Genomic DNA, 18,566 nt, shown 5'->3' on the forward strand with positions numbered 1-18,566 from the left:
GCGAGAGGCATCGGTGCGCACCGACGTCTCTCGCTCTCCAGGCTCCAGGAAGCTATCCGCAAACCTTGCACGCCCGGAGGGAGTTCCCCCGGGCGCGCAAGGCTTGTGGGCGGCAGCCTGCAGCGCGGAGCACGGGGCGCCCTCTGGAGGACGCCCAGTGCTTCGCGCAGGTGTCCGCTAGCCTTGCGCACCCGGGGATCTCCCCCGGGAGCCGAAGGCTTGCGGGCGGCAGCGCGGAGCACGGGGCACCCTTCAGAGGCCACCCCGTGCTCCGCGCTGGTGTCGGCAAGCCTTGCGCACCCGGGGGATCCCCCCCGTGAGCGCAAGGCTTGCGGGCGGCAGCACGGAGCACGGGGCGCCCTTCGGAGGACGCCCCGTGCTCCGCGCTGGTGTCGGCAAGCCTTGCGCACCCGGGGGATCTCCCCCCGGGAGCGCAAGGCTTGCGGGCGGCAGCCGGCAGCACGGATCACGGGGCGCCCTTTGGAGGCCGCCCCGTGCTCCGCGCTGGTGTTGGCCAGCCTTGCGCACCTGGGGGATCTCCCCCCGAGAGCGCAAGGCTTGCGGGCGGCAGCCGGCAGCACGGATCACGGGGCGCCCTTTGGAGGCCGCCCCGTGCTCCGCGCTGGTGTTGGCCAGCCTTGCGCACCTGGGGGATCTCCCCCCGAGAGCGCAAGGCTTGCGGGCGGCAGCCGGCAGCACGGATCATGGGGCGCCCTTTGGAGGCCGCCCCGTGCTCCGCGCTGGTGTTGGCCAGCCTTGCGCACCCGGGGGAACTCCCCCCGAGAGCGCAAGGCTTGCGGGCGGCAGCTGGCAGTGCGGAGCACGGGGCGCCCTTCGGAGGACGCCCCGTGCTCCGCGCTGGTGTTGGCAAGCCTTGCGCACCCGGGGGGCGCGTGGGGTGCCCTGAAACAGAGGGCTCCCCATGCTGCGGACTGTAGCCTGCCGCCCGACGCGCGGGGCGCCCTGAAGCAGAGCGCCCCTCACGCCAGGCAGACATGGGCCAGCCGCACAAGCTCGGGGGACAGCGGGGAGGCGCAGCACCGCCATCCCACTGTTCCCTGACCTGGTTTTTGGGGGGGAAATAAAGGAATTTTTTTCCCCTTTATTTCCCCCCCAAAAAAGTAGGTGCGTCCTATGGGACGGAGCGTCCTATGGGACGAAAAATACGGTAATTCATCTTCTGGAAACTGGGGTGCTTGTATCAGCAAACTCTTCCCCAAACAAACTAGATAGAAAGGCAGTTCCATCTTCTTAAGCTCCAGAGGAGTATTTTTTTTAGAGCTACCTGCAAAATTAATCATACACAGAAGTTTCCTGTGAAATATTTATGTATATAGGGAAATGGTTCCTTTACAGCACAGCTTGCATATCCATAATGCATATATATCTTTATCAGGAATGACTTGTGGGTGGAAGAGGAAGTTGCAAGTTCTGTGGTATAATGTAAGGTTAATTTATTTTTGCACTGGGATCCATTGATCCCTGGACTGCATTCAGGTCTGTGCACATATAAAGTGGGGGAGGCCAAAGAGGGAGCCATTTCATGAAGCCGCCTTTCTGCTAGTCCATATGAATATTTATCACGGATGGTGTACATGGAGTATGTGTTGGCTGGTGCTATGGGTGGGATGAGACAGGTAGCTCTAGGTAGGAGAGGAGATGGAGAGTTGCTTCATGTATTGTCATATAACGTTAATCAGCTTTGTGGCAACCAAGGAAGTTCATATGGCGTTGGGAGGATGTAATCACTTATGCAATACAGCATTTAATATCTGATGGGAAACTACAGGGAAGAAGCTGGACCACTGGTCCATCTAGATCAATATTGATCCATCTAGCAGGAGTCTTTCCTAGTTGAGTCTGAGATTGAACCTAAGACGTCTCTGCAGGTAAAGTGTTTGCTTTAGCACTGTGCCACAGCCCCGCTCTCCTCCAGGAAGCAAGCCCTAGGAAGGGAAGAGGCCTTCTGTTAACAACCTGCCCATGAAGCTGCATACCACAATCTTCAAATACTGTCAGCCAACAATACTTTTCTCTTGTGCCTTCCAAGTGGATTTTTTTTTTTAAAAAATGCAGTCCATGTGCAAATTTTCCCACCACTTTCCCCACCCCCTCATCACCTGCCTTCCTGTTTTCTTGCTGGAATGGTGCTTGAGAAATCTGTCACCCCACAAACCATGTGGGTGGTGGCTACACCTTAAAATTTAACAATATTCATCTTACTGTATATTGTTTGCCACCTTGAGTACCTTCAGGCAGAGAGAGGGGTAGATAAATCATATGTAATAATATATATATTTTTAACAAAGCGAAATGTTTTCACCATGTCCTGAGAGTTGCTTTTTATTTCCAATCCTTTAGCTAAGACAGACACTGCGTTTAAGGCTTTTTTGGATGCTCAGAATCCCAGACGACAACACTCATCAACGTTAGAGTCGTACCTCATCAAACCCATCCAGAGGATATTGAAGTACCCTCTTTTGTTGAAAGAACTCTTTGCCCTCACTGATGCAGACAGTGAAGAGCATTATCACCTGGATGGTAAGCTGATATTGAGTGTGATTTTAAAGCTTAATGTGTGCCAAGTTTTATTACGCGTTTGTTTTTGTCACATGTTCCTGCATCCTACTTGGAGTGTCCCACAGACAGCTGCAGGAGACCAGGATGTTGGACTAGGTAGGCCTTTGGTCTAATCCAGGAGGACCCTGCTTGTGTTCTGTTACATGTTACAAGGTGACCCACATTTGTAATTCTTGAAAGGAGTTCATATAGCTAAAAGTATGTGGGGAACCTGCACCTAGAGGTTTAATTGGTCCCTGCTTATGAAGATGTGGGGTAGGGAGAAAGGGATGTTTTGTTGCATGTTCTCAGATTTGCCAATGCACAGTATAGAAAAGATAAGGTCAACCCACCCAGGAAACTTTAGGGATCTTAATTGAGAAGCTGTGTGCTTGAAGATACAGTGGTGCCTCGTAAGACGAAAATAATCCGTTCTGCGAGTCTCTTCGTCTAGCGGTTTTTCCGTCTTGCGAAGCAACCCTATTAGCGGCTTAGCGGATTAGCGCTATTAGCGGCTTAGCGGCTATTAAAGGCTTAGCGGCTAAAAGGCTATTAGCGGCTTAGCGGCTATTAAAGGCTTAGCGGCTAAAAGGCTATTAGCGGCTTAGCGACTTAGAAAAAGGGGGGGAGCAAAAAAAATCGCAAGACTCGCAAGACGTTTTCATCTTGCGAAGCAAGCCCATAGGGAAATTCGTCTTGCGAAGCGCATCGAAAAACAGAAAACCCTTTCGTCTAGCGGGTTTTTCGTCTTGCGAGGCATTCGTCTTGCGGGGCACCACTGTAGTCTCTAAGAGTGCATGCACAGGGCAACACTTGCACATTTTGTTCTGTAATTGATCACACCCTTGGGTGGTCATGCTGTTGCATCAACACATGCAAAGCATTCAGTTTTACATGTGTTGCTGAGTAGATAAAAACAGTGTATGTGCAATACTGTAGTATGCATTGCATGGCTGCGTAACTGGTTGTGATTCATTAAAAATAAAATTGCACAGCTACTGTCCCTCAGTACTATCAAGACTGTAGTTCAGTGAGTCCAAATTTAATCACTGCTCCTTCACACACTCTGCCCAGCCTGCACTAACTCTCCTGTTTGGCTGATAAATCACAGCATTGCTGCAGACTGAGGAACATAATAAAAAGATAATGCAGGAAAAAGAATAACCTATTCCTGGCCAGCAGGTCAAATACATTGTGATGGAAGGTGTTGTGTTGCAAACCAAGAGCACAAGGACAATTGTCTAAATGTTCTAAAAACAGTAGAAATGTAATGCAGATAAACACTCCCAAAGGATAGTAATGCAGTCTGGTATCTCTACTCTCATTGCTTTCTGTTTCTTTGCCTTTCTTCTTCTAGTGGCCATTAAAACAATGAACAAAGTTGCCAGCCATATTAATGAAATGCAGAAAATCCATGAGGAATATGGTGCTGTGTTTGACCAGCTCATTGCAGAGCAAACAGGAGACAAAAAAGAGGTAAGGGCATGTTCTTGATAGTTTGGAAGATATTTTGATTATTTTTTTTAAAGGATGATATATCTTTTGTGACTTAAGAATTTAATCTCTTATTTCTAGTTAGTTCTGTTTTCTATCACTGTCTCACAAATCATAAACAGCACATAAACACTCCAGAAGACATGCCTTGGTGGCAGTTGTATAAATTCTGGTTCAAGTACTGTGTTGGTATGGTATAAATAGCCTTCTGAAAGGAGATCTTTATCCCAGATGATATCTGTGCTGGGTTTAAACTGATTTTATGTCTGTGTTGCTGTTGTCTGAAACTGTTACATATGCAACTATTTTATATAAACCTGTTTTATATTTTTGTTATATTTTAAATCACTTTGGGATGCATTAGTGGAAGTGGTTTATAAATTATTAAAATAAATAAATAATACATGACTATCCAACCCATGCACTATATGACTGCCCTATCTATATATCCAGGTTGCTTGGGTTTGTTTCCTTTTCCTTTGCTTTCAGCCTATATTCCTCGAAACAATGATGTGGCTAATGGTGCGTTTGAAAGTAATGTTTAATACCTGTAAAGAAAGCCTATCTGGAAGCTGAAAATGGAAATTGTTAGGACTAGGGCTGTCATTCAAAGAAATCTTAGCCAATAAATTGTATGGGTTTCATTGGTTGATGTTAGATTACATTTACCCATGCATCATTCAAAGAAAAAACATTATCGTAAATATATTAGGAATGCCTAAAATTGGAACTGCTTGCCTTGTTCCTAGCATCAGCTGATGCTGAGGACATGAAATTTACATGCCTTGCTTTTCAGCACCAGCCAGTGCATCTTCTCTCTTCCATTTGGGGTAGGAGATGCGGCCTGCAGTAGGCCAGGAATGGAGAACCTCAGGCCCAGGGGCAAGATCTGCTCCTCCAGGCCTTCGTTTGACACACGTTGCAGTTTTTGAATCATGTCTTTTGTTTAGACTTGCAAAGCCATCATTTTAAAATCCCATTACAAGAATGCTTCAGTGTCGATAATTTTATGAAACCAGTTTTTAAAATGCACACTGACATTTCTTTTCTGTCTGCGTTTCTCTGGTTGGCAGGTTGCAGATCTTTCTATGGGAGACTTACTTTTGCACACCACAGTCATCTGGCTTAATCCTCCCACATCGCTTGGGAAGTGGAAAAAGGAACCTGAATTGGCAGCATTTGGTATGTGCTTTTCCCCAAAAAACAAAGCAAATGATAGTTTTCATTTAGAACTTAGGCAGAATTTGCCAATGATTGTTTCTGGGGTCACAGCTCTAGGGGAGTCTCCTACCATTCCAGGTTAGTGCTTTAACACAGCCTTGCAAATAAGCCCACAAAAGTTGCTAGCCTGCAACAGTGCTGGGGCCTGGCAGAAGAGAAATGTGGAGCTGTGTCCCTCTTGCAGCAGCCTGCTAAATTTTTGTGCTGGGCACAGAGGAGGGGGCTTCCCTCTTCTGGTAGCTTGGCTTTTATGCTAGGCAAAGGGGAGGGACAGAGTGTTCTATCCCTGCTGTTTGGCCTGCATAGGAGTCCTTGTTGCTAGGGGTGGACTACCAGGCCAGTGCTTAAATGCAAACTACTTTAGCAATAAACAGTAAGTGCAAGGAAAAAGGACCTTTCCCTAAAAAAAAAAGTAGTGTCTGTTGTGCCACAGGACTTCCATGCACCAAAATTGCTCCTCCTGCCATGTGGAATGTATAGTTCATGAAATCGCCTCTGCATTGTGAGTAGGTTAGGTATGGGTACCATGAGCTTATAGGTTTTGGCTGAACTGAATCAGCACATCCTGAAAATTACTCTTCATTACTCGTCACTCATGTAAATTTAGGAGCCCAGTCTGCTCTGGTTGAAAATGGTGTCTAACCATGATCAACCAGTTTCTCCTTCAATCCTCGGGGCTATTGGCCTACATTTTACTCCCATGTAAATGTTGATGCTGGTTCCTTTCCTTAGCACAGCAGTGTGGCAGAATTAATTGCCTACAGATGAACTAGGAATGCATGACAATTTAATAAGATTAGCAGCATGGATTTTTAAAAAACCTCTTTTGAAGTAATACTTTAGCTTTGTAACTTATGGATATCTGGGACTTTATTCACTGAATTTTGTCCTTTTAAAATATATGAGCTACTATTATGTTGATTGCTTATAGGAACCTTATTCAATCAAGAAAATTAACTGCTAATCATTAAACTGCTTGCTCTGGAGTAATCCCATTATAATGCATAAAATAATTCCCACAATATGTAGTTTGATGATAACCAGTTTAAGTGTCTGTAATGTTTTTAATATAAAGCTATAATCTAGAACTGTGGTGGGCAGACTTCAGGTTTGTGAGATGTGCTTCGTTTTTTATTAGAGCCCTTGCTTAGATCCACCAACCAGAGCCTAATGCAAAAGACATGAATTTAGTATTAAATTCCATAAATTTGCCTTCGGTATCAGAGCTGAATGGTGCTCACACTGCTTCCATGCTCAAACCCATTCCTGTTTACCTTAATCTTTCTTCATTTCAGGAATATAATGTTAGGATGAGGGGAAGTCAGAAATCCATGCCTATTTATTGCAAGCCAATCATATTTATACCAGTAGATTGAGATATATTCTCTGCCCACCCCTGATTTAGAATACTTGCATGCAAAGGTATAATAATATATCTGTAACAGTTGGGGTGGGGGTGGGGGGAAACAGTGTACTGACACTTGATTTTGCCAGCATCTATTCTAGACAGTATAAATTATTTCATATTTTTAATAAGCGATGTCTTTTATGTTTTGCATTCATAATCCCCCGCCATCATTATATTCCTTAGCAGGATTGTTCTGAAAGCTAATGTATCAGCATTACATATGTATAATATTTCCCAACCATGTTTTTTATTGTAAAATATTTCAATGATAATGTTACTATGTTTTTATGTATTTTGGGAGCCGCCCAGAGCGGCTGGGATGACCCAGTTAGATGGGTGGGGTATAAATAATAAAATGATGATGATGTGATAAGCATTTGAAATTTCCAAGCATAAACTTAGTTGTTTGAGCGCACCTCCCCTTTTCCCACTACTTTGACTTAACAATCTATTCCACACTACAAATTACTGGTTTTCTATATATTTTGGTCCCTCTCTAGTATTCAAAACTGCTGTGGTTCTTGTCTATAAAGATGGCTCCAAACAGAAGAAAAAATTGGTAAGTTTTTTTATTACAGTAAATAACACTATCAGTATTTAAAACTGGCACATGCTGAAACTTCCCTGCAGTTCCCAGTAGATAGTCAGAGTCACACATGTGAAGTAACCTCTCAGGAAGGGATGTGGAGGCAGAAGCCAGACTGTCTTTGAAGGACTCCAGAGGCATCATTCTGTTGGCTTCAAGAACACAGGAAGAGCCCTGTTGTATCAGATCAATGGCCCGTCTAGTACAGCATCCTGTTCTCACAGTGGCCAACCAAATGCTTGTGCGAAACCTACAAAGCAGGATCTGAGTGTAACAGCGCTCTTTCCTCCTGCTTGTTTCAGCGGCTGGTATTCAGAAGCATGCCACCTCCAAGTGTACAGATAGCATTGTGCTCGCAGGTTGCCTCTCAGCTGGGAAGCTGGCGACAGCAGCAACCAGGATGCCTTTGAGGGGCACAATGCTTTCCTTCAAAGGTAGCCTCCCAATGGATAGGTCAACATCGCAGTAAAGTCAGATGGGCAACTTGAGGTGGACAGTGCTGCTCACCCCAATTCTTTTGAATGAACTGAGCACAACTGTTGCTTATATTAAGCAGCTCTCCTCAATTTCATATGACATTGTCAGAATCATTGCAGGCACTTGCAGTTGCTATTTTGGACGCAGTCAGCAACTACACAATGCACTGCACACCTTGCATTGTGCAGTGCAGTGTTTCTCAAATGTGGAGGGGCGTTGGCGGGGCTATTGTAGATCGGAGGGGCAGGAGTGTTTTAATCCTTTTGAAAATTCAAATAAAATAATTAGGGGAGCCAGGTTTGAAGGGGGTATGGGATTTAAATGCTAGTTAAAAGGGGGCATGGGTTGAAAAAGATTGAGAAACACTGCCTTAGTACTTTAATAGCTGAGAGAAGCTGAGCGGACCTTTGATAAGTCATTACCAGTTCCCAGATCTGGAAGAAGCTACGAACAGTATGCTATGGACAGTACTCCACACTGCAAAATAAAACTGACAAATAGTATTTGTGAGATATTTGAACCTAAAGTTTTCTCAGGTCTGTGGGATGGGGAGGTGGTCAACAGAGAAGTGATTGCCTTTCATTCCCAGGCAAGTGGAATGAAAGAAACCTGAATGCAGTGGTGGCTAGCAACATTATTTCTTAAGAAATGGGCAGAGATAGATTGCTAAAGGGAAGGGAAAACACATTCGTAGGAAAGAGTTTCATTAGCTTTATTTTTCTGGATACTTCAGACCACAGGTGTGAAATCAGTGCTATAAAAATAATAATAGGCATGGTTCTCTCCCCGCTCTTATATAGGGAGGATCACACAGGGCTTCAATATACGAAGACTCAGACCCATTCCGTTTCCGTCACATGATTCCTTTAGAAGCTCTGCAAGTTCGGGCACCGGCAAGCGCAGGTAGCAAGCAAACATTTTCCTTTGTGTTTGGATCTGTTTTTAATTTATTTTTTACTACAATGTAAGTTTGTTGTTCTAGCCAAAGGTCATGACAAACCAACCCACAGCAACAGTACTAAGAAAACAATACAGATCATAGAGCCATAATATGAGCCAACATCCACAATATGTTTATCTTACTTAAAAACCTTTGTGCTTTTCTAAACATTCAAGGCAGGTACCAAAACATACATACAAAAAATGGAGCAAATAAAAGCGAGTTCCAACAACAGAAAAATAGAAAATAACCTCAACAGACTCTTCAATGTAAAACCAAATTAAAGACTGAAAAAAACACAGCAACTGCCTAGCATACCATGCCTTTTGGTTTGGCAAATGTGGCTGTTCAGCTTCTCCTGAAATTGAAACACACAATCTCTAGATTGGGCTCTGCTGTAGTGAACTCTGTGTGGGCTGCCCTTGAAAAAAGTTTGTAAACTACCATGGTTCCAAAATTCATTATTACACGGGCACGAGTGTAGAACCCATACATTATCACTCCAAAAACATGGGTTAATTACTTCTTTCTGACTGCAGTTCATTATTCTGGTTTTAACCTTAAATGTCCCACATGACCTATGTACTGAAGGAAGCCTCCCCAGTTTTTGTGCTTTCAGATCCTTTGAGGAAGCTCTTATGAGTTTGGCTCTTATGAGAAATGGCTCTTATCCTGCCATTTAATTGCAGTGATTCACCATTAACTCTAGAGCCTCTTTGGTGGTGGTAACACCTTGGTGGTGCTGAGACATCTTGCTCAGGGGTGGCCTCCCTGCTGCCGCCACATAAGTGAGAGATGTCAGCAAACCTTTGCCTAAATTTTGACTAATTTTAAAAGAGGAAATTGCTTAAATCTTTGCCTGTTAAATTTTTTATTTTGATGGAGTATTGTAACTGATTTCTTTAATATACTGTAAGCCCCTCAAAGCCATTCTTCTGAGCACTGAATGAATCATTCTGCCATGCTCCCAGGCCTCATTTGCCATGTTCAGTGAAATGCTTGTTTAAGCATGTAGGCAGCCTTATTTGAGGTTGATCACTGCTGAGCTTGAGTCACTCAAAAGACTTGCTGGGAACCACTGGGTCCTATGCTATAGCAATGTTAGTTTTTCTTATTTCAGAGCATTCCCAATCCCTTTTAACCAGTGGCTTCATGTTGCTGACCAACCATTAAAACAAGCAAACCACCGTTCATTTCCTACATATATAAAGAAAGGTTTAAACCTCAAGCTGCCAGATTGTGTTTCCAACTTGGAAGGTGGTTTAGGTTAGCACTGATGTTCATCTGGCCCATACTTGATTGCAACTCACTTGTCTTGTCATTCTGCATGTCGGTCTACAAAAATTCTATTGTCTGATCTGATCTCCAGAAACCGCTGTCATGGAGAGTAAATAGAGAGACACTTTTTTGAAGTGCATGAAACAAGTATTCCTAATATGCGCTGCTGGTGTGCACTGCATGTGGCCTGGCTGTATGAGTTGTTAGGTTCATTCCAGTGAAAGCTGAATCTTGTTGAACAGCTGGAAGCCCACTAGCAAGCAGAGAAGCTGCAGGAAGCCCTAAAACAGATAGCGGAATAGTTTTGTGGCAAGTGAGCCTACAATTCTTTTCTCTGTTTTGCTGTAACATGGTATTGCAGGCTCGAGAGAACAACTTACGACTGTCAATGTTGCCCTTTACAGATAGGTAGCTGTGTTGGTCTGCCATAGTCAAAACAAAAAAAATTCCTTCCAGTAGCACCTTAAAGACCAACTAAGTCAGTTCTTGGTATGAGCTTTCGTGTGCATGCACACTTCTTCAGATACACTGAAACAGAAGTTTCCAGACCCTTTTATATAGTGAGAAGGTGGGGAGGGGTATTACTCAGAAGGCTGGTGGGAATGGGTGATTGGCAGATAGCTGTGATGAGCCTGTTGACGACTCTTAACGACTGCAATAGGTCTTACAGGGAGAAGCAAGGGGTGAAAAGGTGAAAAATGGCTTTGTCATGTATAATGAGATAAGAATCCAAGGTCTTTGTTCAGGCCAGGTTTCTCCATGGTTTTAAGTTTGGTGATAAGTTGTAATTCAGCAGCTGAAGGACACTTTATTGTTTAGTGTCACTGGCACCAGAGCCTGCAATAAACCCAGATGCCAACTTTGCTGCCACATACACCCGAACAACACCATTACTGGCCCCAACAACATCACACATACCATCTCGGGACAATTTAATTGCTCATCGTCTAACATTGTGTATGCCATCAAATGCCAACAGTGTCCTTCAGCTCTCTATATTGGACAAACAGGCCAGACCTTACGCCAAAGAATAAACGGACATAAATCGGACATCAGGAATCACAAGACAGAGAAACCAGTAGGAGAACACTTCAATCTCCCAGGACATTCTATATAAGATCTCAAAGTAGCTGTTTTACTACAAAGGAATTTCAGAAATAGACTGGAAAGAGAAGCTGCTGAATTACAACTTATCACCAAACTTAAAACCATGGAGAAACCTGGCCTGAACAAAGACCTTGGATTCTTATCTCATTATACATGACAAAGCCATTTTTCACCTTTTCACCCCTTGCTTCTCCCTGTAAGACCTATTGCAGTCGTTTAGAGTCGTCAACAGGCTCATCACAGCTATCTGCCAATCACCCATTCCCACCAGCCTTCTGAGTAATACCCCTCCCCACCTTCTCACTATATAGAAGGGTCTGGAAACTTCTTTTTCAGTGTATCTGAAGAAGTGTGCATGCACACGAAAGCTCATACCAAGAACTGACTTAGTTGGTCTTTAAGGTGCTACTGGAAGGAATTTTTTTTGTTTTGAATGTTGCCCTTGAAGCCACAGAATAAGCAATAAGAGATCGTCCTAAAGGAATAGCCTTGGCTGTTCTCTTATTTCATTCTCTTTGCTTTAAAATGTGGATTGTGCAGCCTGTGGCTCCTCTGGAAGTACCCAAACTCTCATTTGGTGCAGCCTTTAGAAGCTGATGCTCACACAGTCCTGGTGAATCTTGCATAGCTCTCCCTTTTGTCAGTCACGGGGGATGGCCGTAGTAGCCATGAAAATTTAAAACACTGTTTTTTAAAAGTGTTTTTATCTTCCTTCTAGACGCAGAGGCCAATTCTGTCTGTGAGATTGTTCATGTGAAATCTGAGTCTGAAGGCAGGCCAGAGAGGTCATTCCACCTTTGTTGTAGGTAAGAGAGTGCTGTTTTTAAATATACAAATATATTTGACTCTTGTAATGAAGCTTATTGTTACGATTTATTGTAAGCCACTCTGAAAGCCACAGCCAAGAGCAGCCAACAAAAGAAGAATGAACAGATCAATAGTTAGATAGAGGACTAGATAATGTTGAGGAAAGCTGGGCATAGAACTGGAAAACCTGGGTTTAATTCTGATCATTGCCAGGGTCTTTCTGTGGCCTTGACACTGTTCTGCTCCTTAGTTCCCGGTCTGTAGTGTTAGAACAGTGGCTGATCTAACAGGATTCTTGTGAGGGTGAACTCAGTTAAGATTGTACAGCAGCTTGCAACATTATACAGCAAATTAAGCTAAATAAATAGAATGCAAATGCAGACAGTTTTGCTAGCTTGGTGCCTTACTTGTGTTCCCTTTTTTCTTTCTTTCATCTAGTTCCCCAGATCATCGGAAGGACTTTCTGAAGTCTATTCACTCAATATTACGCGACAAGCACAGAAGGCAGCTTCTTAAAACTGAAAGTTTGCCTTCATCCCAGCAGTATGTTCCTTTTGGAGGAAAAAGACTGAGTGCTCTAAAAGGTGCAAGGCCAGCTATGAACAGGGCAGGTACTGTAGGGTTACAGCTTTTCAAGATCTCGGTAACCCAACCACCGCTGTAAGACACGCCTGAGTTCTTTATTTGTGCAAAATGGTGGTGGTGCTTTCATGTTCCTCCTGAGTTCAAATTCACTCTTCCTTTAAAAGCACATTGCTCAGGGTGTGGGGGGTTGCACTTTGGCAAGCACCTTTCAAGCTTGAAAGTTATCCAGGTGGGGTTCTTTACAAGTCCATCAGATGTGTTACCAATAGGCAGACATTTACGTTTAGGAAGGCAAGTGTCTCTGTCCTCAGAAGACCCCTTGTAAGGTGGATCCATGCCTACACAATTTAGTAGTAGACCTTGAAGCAAGAGGGAAATTGCTGACTTTTCAGCTTCTGTCTCCATCTTTTATTTATTTCATAGGCTGCCTTGTGGGGGTGGGGACTACCTGCATTTCCCATGACTTAGGGCAGGTAGTTGCATTATCACATTATCAGTTGACCTTCAGCAAACTAACAAACTGGAAAGCGTATGATTGTGGGACAGTGGAGTAGAGAGGAAAAGCTGTGCTGTCTTCAGGAAAAAGCAAAATATGGAGCTTTACAGGATTTTTATCTTGGATCTAACTGAAAAATTAACCGTGTATCTTGGGTATTTTTACCTCTTTTGTAACAGACCAATAATATTCACAGCAGGACTTTTTGTGCAAGACTCTGCACCTCAGAGGCCTGGTTATGAGTGCTGAGGAAAAACAAACTGGCCTTTTGCTTTCTGCTGTAGAGCTCCCTTAATTTCCTGCTGACTCCTTTGGTTCCTAAATAGCAGAACATTTGTCTCAAGAAAGCAGGAACTGTGTAATGCGCTACCCTTTTCTCCACTTTAAAATTCTACAACCTGACTGTTAACTTTGTGATGTCAGGTTTGGGAGTGTTTCTGATTGGTGGTTAAGTATCAAACAGCTTAGAATTAGGTTTGAGCATAATTCACAAGCGAGTAACTTGTACTGGAATAGCTACACGGTTGCTGGGAGGACCTTGAGAATGAACAAATGGGTTTGCTTCTCCTTTGGAATAGACACACATCCATGGACTTGTACAGTCCTCTTTAGCATCTATTCATTATCAGCTCCCTACAATCTCTGGATCTGATCCATACTTAGCCTGTGCTATGCGGCTTCTGGGGAGGAGAGTATAATCTTAACTCACTTCCCTCTCTTAAGCTCACAATTAAGCAAGAAGGAATAGGAAATTGGATCCTTCCTTAAATACATATTTTTGGTCCATTTCATTGAAACCTTAAAGAGGGTGTAAGACATAAGAAAGTTGGGTGGTCTGCATGTACACACGGGGCATTTTGGGTTTCTTCAGTTCATCAGAGACCTATTGAGCATGGACACCATTTGTCATGTAGTGAATGGCCTGAAGGGGAGATGCATGTGTCAGGGAATCTTATTGAACAGCATTTCTTCATGCATCTCCCATTGCTTGTTCCTTCTGGGTGCACAAGTGCACCCCCCCCCCCAATCAAAAGCTATGACATTCACTGCAAGACATGCAGAATTCTTGGGAAAGCATGTTTCCCCTCTAAGCAGATCTTAGAACAGGGACGTTCAAGCCTGCGGGCCAAACACCAAGCCTCTGAATCCAGCCTTTGGAACGCTCCGCAAGCTGCAGTCCTTCCATCAGGCCACACCCTTCACCAGCGTAGCTCCGCACCTCTGACTTTTGCATGGCTAGAATGCAACCCACTGTATGTACAAAAGTAAGAGTTGCTTCTGCTACTGCAGCCATTTTTGCCTCTTGCCATCTCTGGCAGGCAGACCCTGGAAGGCTTCCCATGAGGGGATATGGCCCTCAGGCTGACAAAAGTTTCCCAACCTGTGCCATAGAATAATAGAGCTGCAAAGAATGGAGGACCATTAAATACCAACCACCCTTTCCACAAAGCAGGATTGGCAGTTTGTCACTATGGCCCTGGCATGAAAAGCAAACAATTAGGTGACAAAATAGGGTCCATTATCCTAGTGTGAGGAGCTGCTAGAGGCAGTGGCGTAGCACCCAGTGGTTGTCAGCACCCAGGGCAAGGCAAATAATTTGCTCACCCTAACCCGTGGATTTGCGCACCCTAACCCTAACCCCCAGATGTTGCGCCCGGTGCGGCCGGCCCCCCCTGCACCCCCCACGCTACGCCACTGGCTAGAGGCTAGATTTCTCAAAGGTCACTGGCAAAATTTATAATTCCCAGAAACTGTCTAAAATTCGAGTTGCCTGCACAGAAAACGTTGGTGTAAAAATTGCCCACCCTTCTTCTTGTCAGTTGACCCTTGACTAACATAATTATGAAAAAGGATTTGGAAGCCAAATTCTGGGGGGAAGTGTTTTGTAACCAATTGTTTGTAAAAGCATCTGGGGTTTTATTTTTGTGTGTGCACACAGTGTCTGCCCCAAGCAAGTCTCTTGGGAGGCGGCGGAGGAGGCTGGCTCGAAACAGATTTACCATTGATTCAGACGCCGTGTTCGCCAGCAGTCCCGAAAAAGAGCCCCAGCAAGCCTCCAACAACAAGGACACTGACCGCTGGGTAGAAGAACAGTTTGACCTCGGCCAGTACGAAGAGCAAGAGGACATTAAAGAAACCGACATTCTCAGTGATGACGAAGAATACTGCGAGCCTCTGCGGAGCACCATGGTGGAAAAAGAACTTCAGGAGCAGCTACAGGCGGCTTCCATTACAAGCAGCCAGTCGTGCCGAGGCGACAAAGTGCGGTTTGCTTTGGGGACGCACGCGTCCAGAATGACTCAGCTAAAGAAGCAAGCTGCTCTCTCTGGAATTAATGGCAGCATGGAAGGCAACAATGAAGAGGTCATCTGGGTCCGCCGTGAAGATTTCGTACCACCAAGGAAACTGAACACTGAGCTTTAGACCTGCCACTTTCTCATTAGATGGTAGGCATAGATGTGCCCCCAACCCACCCCTTACACATTGTGGAGAATGACCCTATGGAATGCACACTTGCACATACAGTTATGGCAGCTAAACTGGTTGAAACCACACAGCCTCTCCCCCACCTTCTCGTTTCCCTTAAGGTAATGCATAACAGGGGAGGGGGAAGCAAAACAAACTGGAATGAGCTTGAGTCCTTCTCTGTACATTACCAAGGGCTTTATTTATTCGAAGCTAATCAGGCGCTGCATATTGAAATGTGATGCATAGATCTTACTAGAATACACATTGCTGTGGTTGTGTGTATGTGGGTTTTTTAAAAAATAAAAATGCATCAAATTTGCTTAAGTTGATAGCACAAGCAGCAAACAAATTTTATATGTGACATGTCAATCATGGGTTCATCTTCAGCAAGGAAGCTGCAAGGATTAAGTCTTTCAGGCTGCAGTATTCTTATATCCCCTCAAACGTCAACATTTCTCACTCTCATCCAGCAAGGGAGTTCCATGCCAAGAAGCGGACATCAGTGCGTGGACTTCCCTAATTTATGGGATGCCATGGTTGGCATTTGAGTGGAGGGGAAAAAAATCTTTCATTCAGTACCCAGGGGTATGCATGGGGTGGACCTGCACTGCACATGCACTGCTGAACAGATATTTGGGGCTGTCAGCTCAGAATGGTCCAGTCACTTGCTTGGGGAGGAACCAGAACCAGGCTCCCCTTTCTCCCATCCCTTCACAAGTGATCAGTACTGACAACACCAAACGTTTGTTTGGCATGGGAGGTACTTGTACACAGTAGCATTCACAAAGCTTACTGTCACCAAGGGAGGATCTCTGGATCCAGCAACACTATGTATATTTTAGGAATGTGTGAGGGAAAATCTGGAATTTATGTTGTGCCGAGTTCTCTTTGGTCTGTGGCTAGTCTGATTTAATGTCAACGTTGGAAGTTCTAGTTTTACATTAAAGAAAAAAAATTATAACAATGCCAAACTCTTTTTTTATTTGAAAAAGAGATCCAAATTTAACACTTGAAAAAAGATATTTTTTGTATTTTACCTGAAATGCAAGGGCACAAAGGGATGGGAATTTTACAGTGTTAGCCTGCAATCTTATGCACACTTGCTAGGGACTAAGTCTCATTTGACACAGCAGGACTTGTTTCCGAGTAAAGGTGCATGAGATTGTGTTTTCGTTCCAACTCTAGGATGTAAAGCAACCCTTTTAGAAAGGGTTGAGGATGTTGGTTTTATAGTATAATTCTAAACTGGAAACTCTTAGGGATAATCTTTTTTTCCTTTTTGTAAAATAAAAATAAAACTGGACAGCTGTACATATTTGAGACTGGAATTAAGTCAGCAATGTCATTAAATAGCTGAGAAACCAAGAGGGTTAAATTAATCCCTGCTGTAAATTCTGTTGGAATAGACAGTCTGCGTCTAGGATGAGTTTGATCCTCTGTGGTTGATGAAGTTAGGGCTCAGGAAAAATTGAACATTTTGTGGCCAAAAAACCTGACCTCCTCCTATTATTATCCTCTGTGATATCAGTGTACTTATTGATTGCTCCCCTGCCCCAACCCACTGTGGAATATGAGCAATGTTCTGAACAATAAAACTTCTTTTTTTTCAATTAATAAATTCTTATTTAAACATCTGTAACAGGGTAAAGTTGTGACCGAAATTTAAAAATTTCCAAATAATTTTTAAAGAGCACTTTTTCTGTTTAAATATTTATATAGCTTTCCCATTTTAGTTTTGATCTGCGAAAAAAAAGGGGGGAGAGTTTTGTTGTTTGGTTTGGGGTTTTTTGAAGGGATCATTTTTGTATCTATTGATGTTTGACACATTAGTAGGTACGCTGAAAGCCTAAAATTTTATAATAGCTTTAGGGATTCTATTTTATACAATCAGCTGTGGCTATATTTTGAGACGTGAATGGAAAATGTTACCGGGCGGCAGCACCAGCTGCCTCGTGTCCCAGCCAATATTGGAGTCTCACCCGCACTATATTCAGTGTTTTGAAAGTTTTATTGTCTTTAACTTTTGCAATCTCTTCATTGTTTTCTTAAAAAGCTTTAGCAAGGTTTTTACACCCTGTGTTATCTCACTATATTTAAATTCAAGTCGGTTGTGTACCAATTTATTAGACATGACAATGTTTTAGCTGTCCCCAGTAGAATACAATAAGCTTGTCAAATGCTGAACGTCCTGTACTTGGAGAGTGCCATTGTTCTTGTACATAACGTCATGAACTGTCAATGTCAAAGGTTCTTATATATTTCTTTTATAAGCTGAAAGAAGGTCTATTTTTATGTTTTTAGGTATATGAATGGAACGTTGTAAATGCCTGTCAAATAAAACAATACGGGGGAAAATATTGGAATGGCGTTGTCATGGCTGCGTGTGGCTATCCTGGTCTCTTTCAGTATAGACTGCTGCATTTGCCTAACCAAAGAACATCAGCACAACCCAGGCAAGCCTAAGCATTCTTAAAATTCCAAAAGCACATTCCAGCCCATGTTTAGGTCGCCTATTGAAACTGATGAGACTTAGACTGGCCTTAACTTTGGCCGAGTAGATCCCCTCATTTCAAATACATACACCTGTTTCTTGATCCCAACATATGTGGCACAATACAAGTCCTCTTATCTGAACCTTGAATTTCTTGCAGGTCTGGTCCTGATTTGGTACTGCAGGTCAGTCGTGACTCAAAGTTTCAACTGTGCTGTCCTTGTAACTATTTTGTAAGAGGATGTTGGGTAACATAAAGTGTACACCCGCATCACTCTTTCCCCACAAACAGGGCAGGCTTGCACATTCAGCTCTGGACATTCCTGGATAGGGATAACCTGACCACTGTGGTTCACGTGCAGGTAACCTCAAGGGTGGATTATTGCAATGCGCCCTATGGGGGGATGCCATTGGGTCCGGTCTGGAAGCTTCAATTAGTGCAGAATACTATGGCTAGACTGGTCTGGGAACTGACCTCCAGCACATGGCACTGGTGTTAAAAAACCTGCACTGGCTTCCTATAGAATTCTCTCCAGGAAGATAGACTGCCTGTCTGGGCTTACAGACTCTTTGAGTTCTCTGGGCAAGCACCACAACACATCTGCGCTTTTATCTGTTAACTGGTAGCAAGCAATTCAAAATATTGAA

General features: G+C 43.8%; 1 protein-coding gene across 12 annotated transcripts in view; it reads left to right on the top strand.

Moving 5' to 3' along the window:
• Positions 1–17,790, top strand: part of TIAM1 (TIAM Rac1 associated GEF 1) — a 189,933-nt gene extending 172,143 nt beyond the window's left edge. For 8 of the 12 annotated variants that reach the window (XM_083735897.1, XM_083735904.1, XM_083735893.1 and 5 more), the window contains 8 exons: positions 2,362–2,541; positions 3,917–4,035; positions 5,127–5,235; positions 7,183–7,241; positions 8,546–8,648; positions 11,789–11,876; positions 12,316–12,488; positions 14,898–17,790. In XM_083735897.1, the coding sequence (XP_083592023.1) occupies positions 2,362–2,541; positions 3,917–4,035; positions 5,127–5,235; positions 7,183–7,241; positions 8,546–8,648; positions 11,789–11,876; positions 12,316–12,488; positions 14,898–15,382 (1,316 nt within the window). In that variant the 3' untranslated portion in view covers positions 15,383–17,790. Of the gene's footprint in view, positions 1–2,361; positions 2,542–3,916; positions 4,036–5,126; positions 5,236–7,182; positions 7,242–8,545; positions 8,649–11,788; positions 11,877–12,315; positions 12,538–14,897 lie in introns of all 12 variants that reach the window. The other 4 variants (XM_083735901.1, XM_083735902.1, XM_083735895.1 and 1 more) reach the window with 3 other exon arrangements.
• The last annotated feature ends 776 nt before the right edge of the window (positions 17,791–18,566 follow it).

This window comes from Podarcis gaigeae (genome assembly GCF_964106915.1).
Source record: "Podarcis gaigeae genome assembly, chromosome: 4".
NCBI classification, from domain to species: Eukaryota; Metazoa; Chordata; class Lepidosauria; order Squamata; family Lacertidae; genus Podarcis; species Podarcis gaigeae.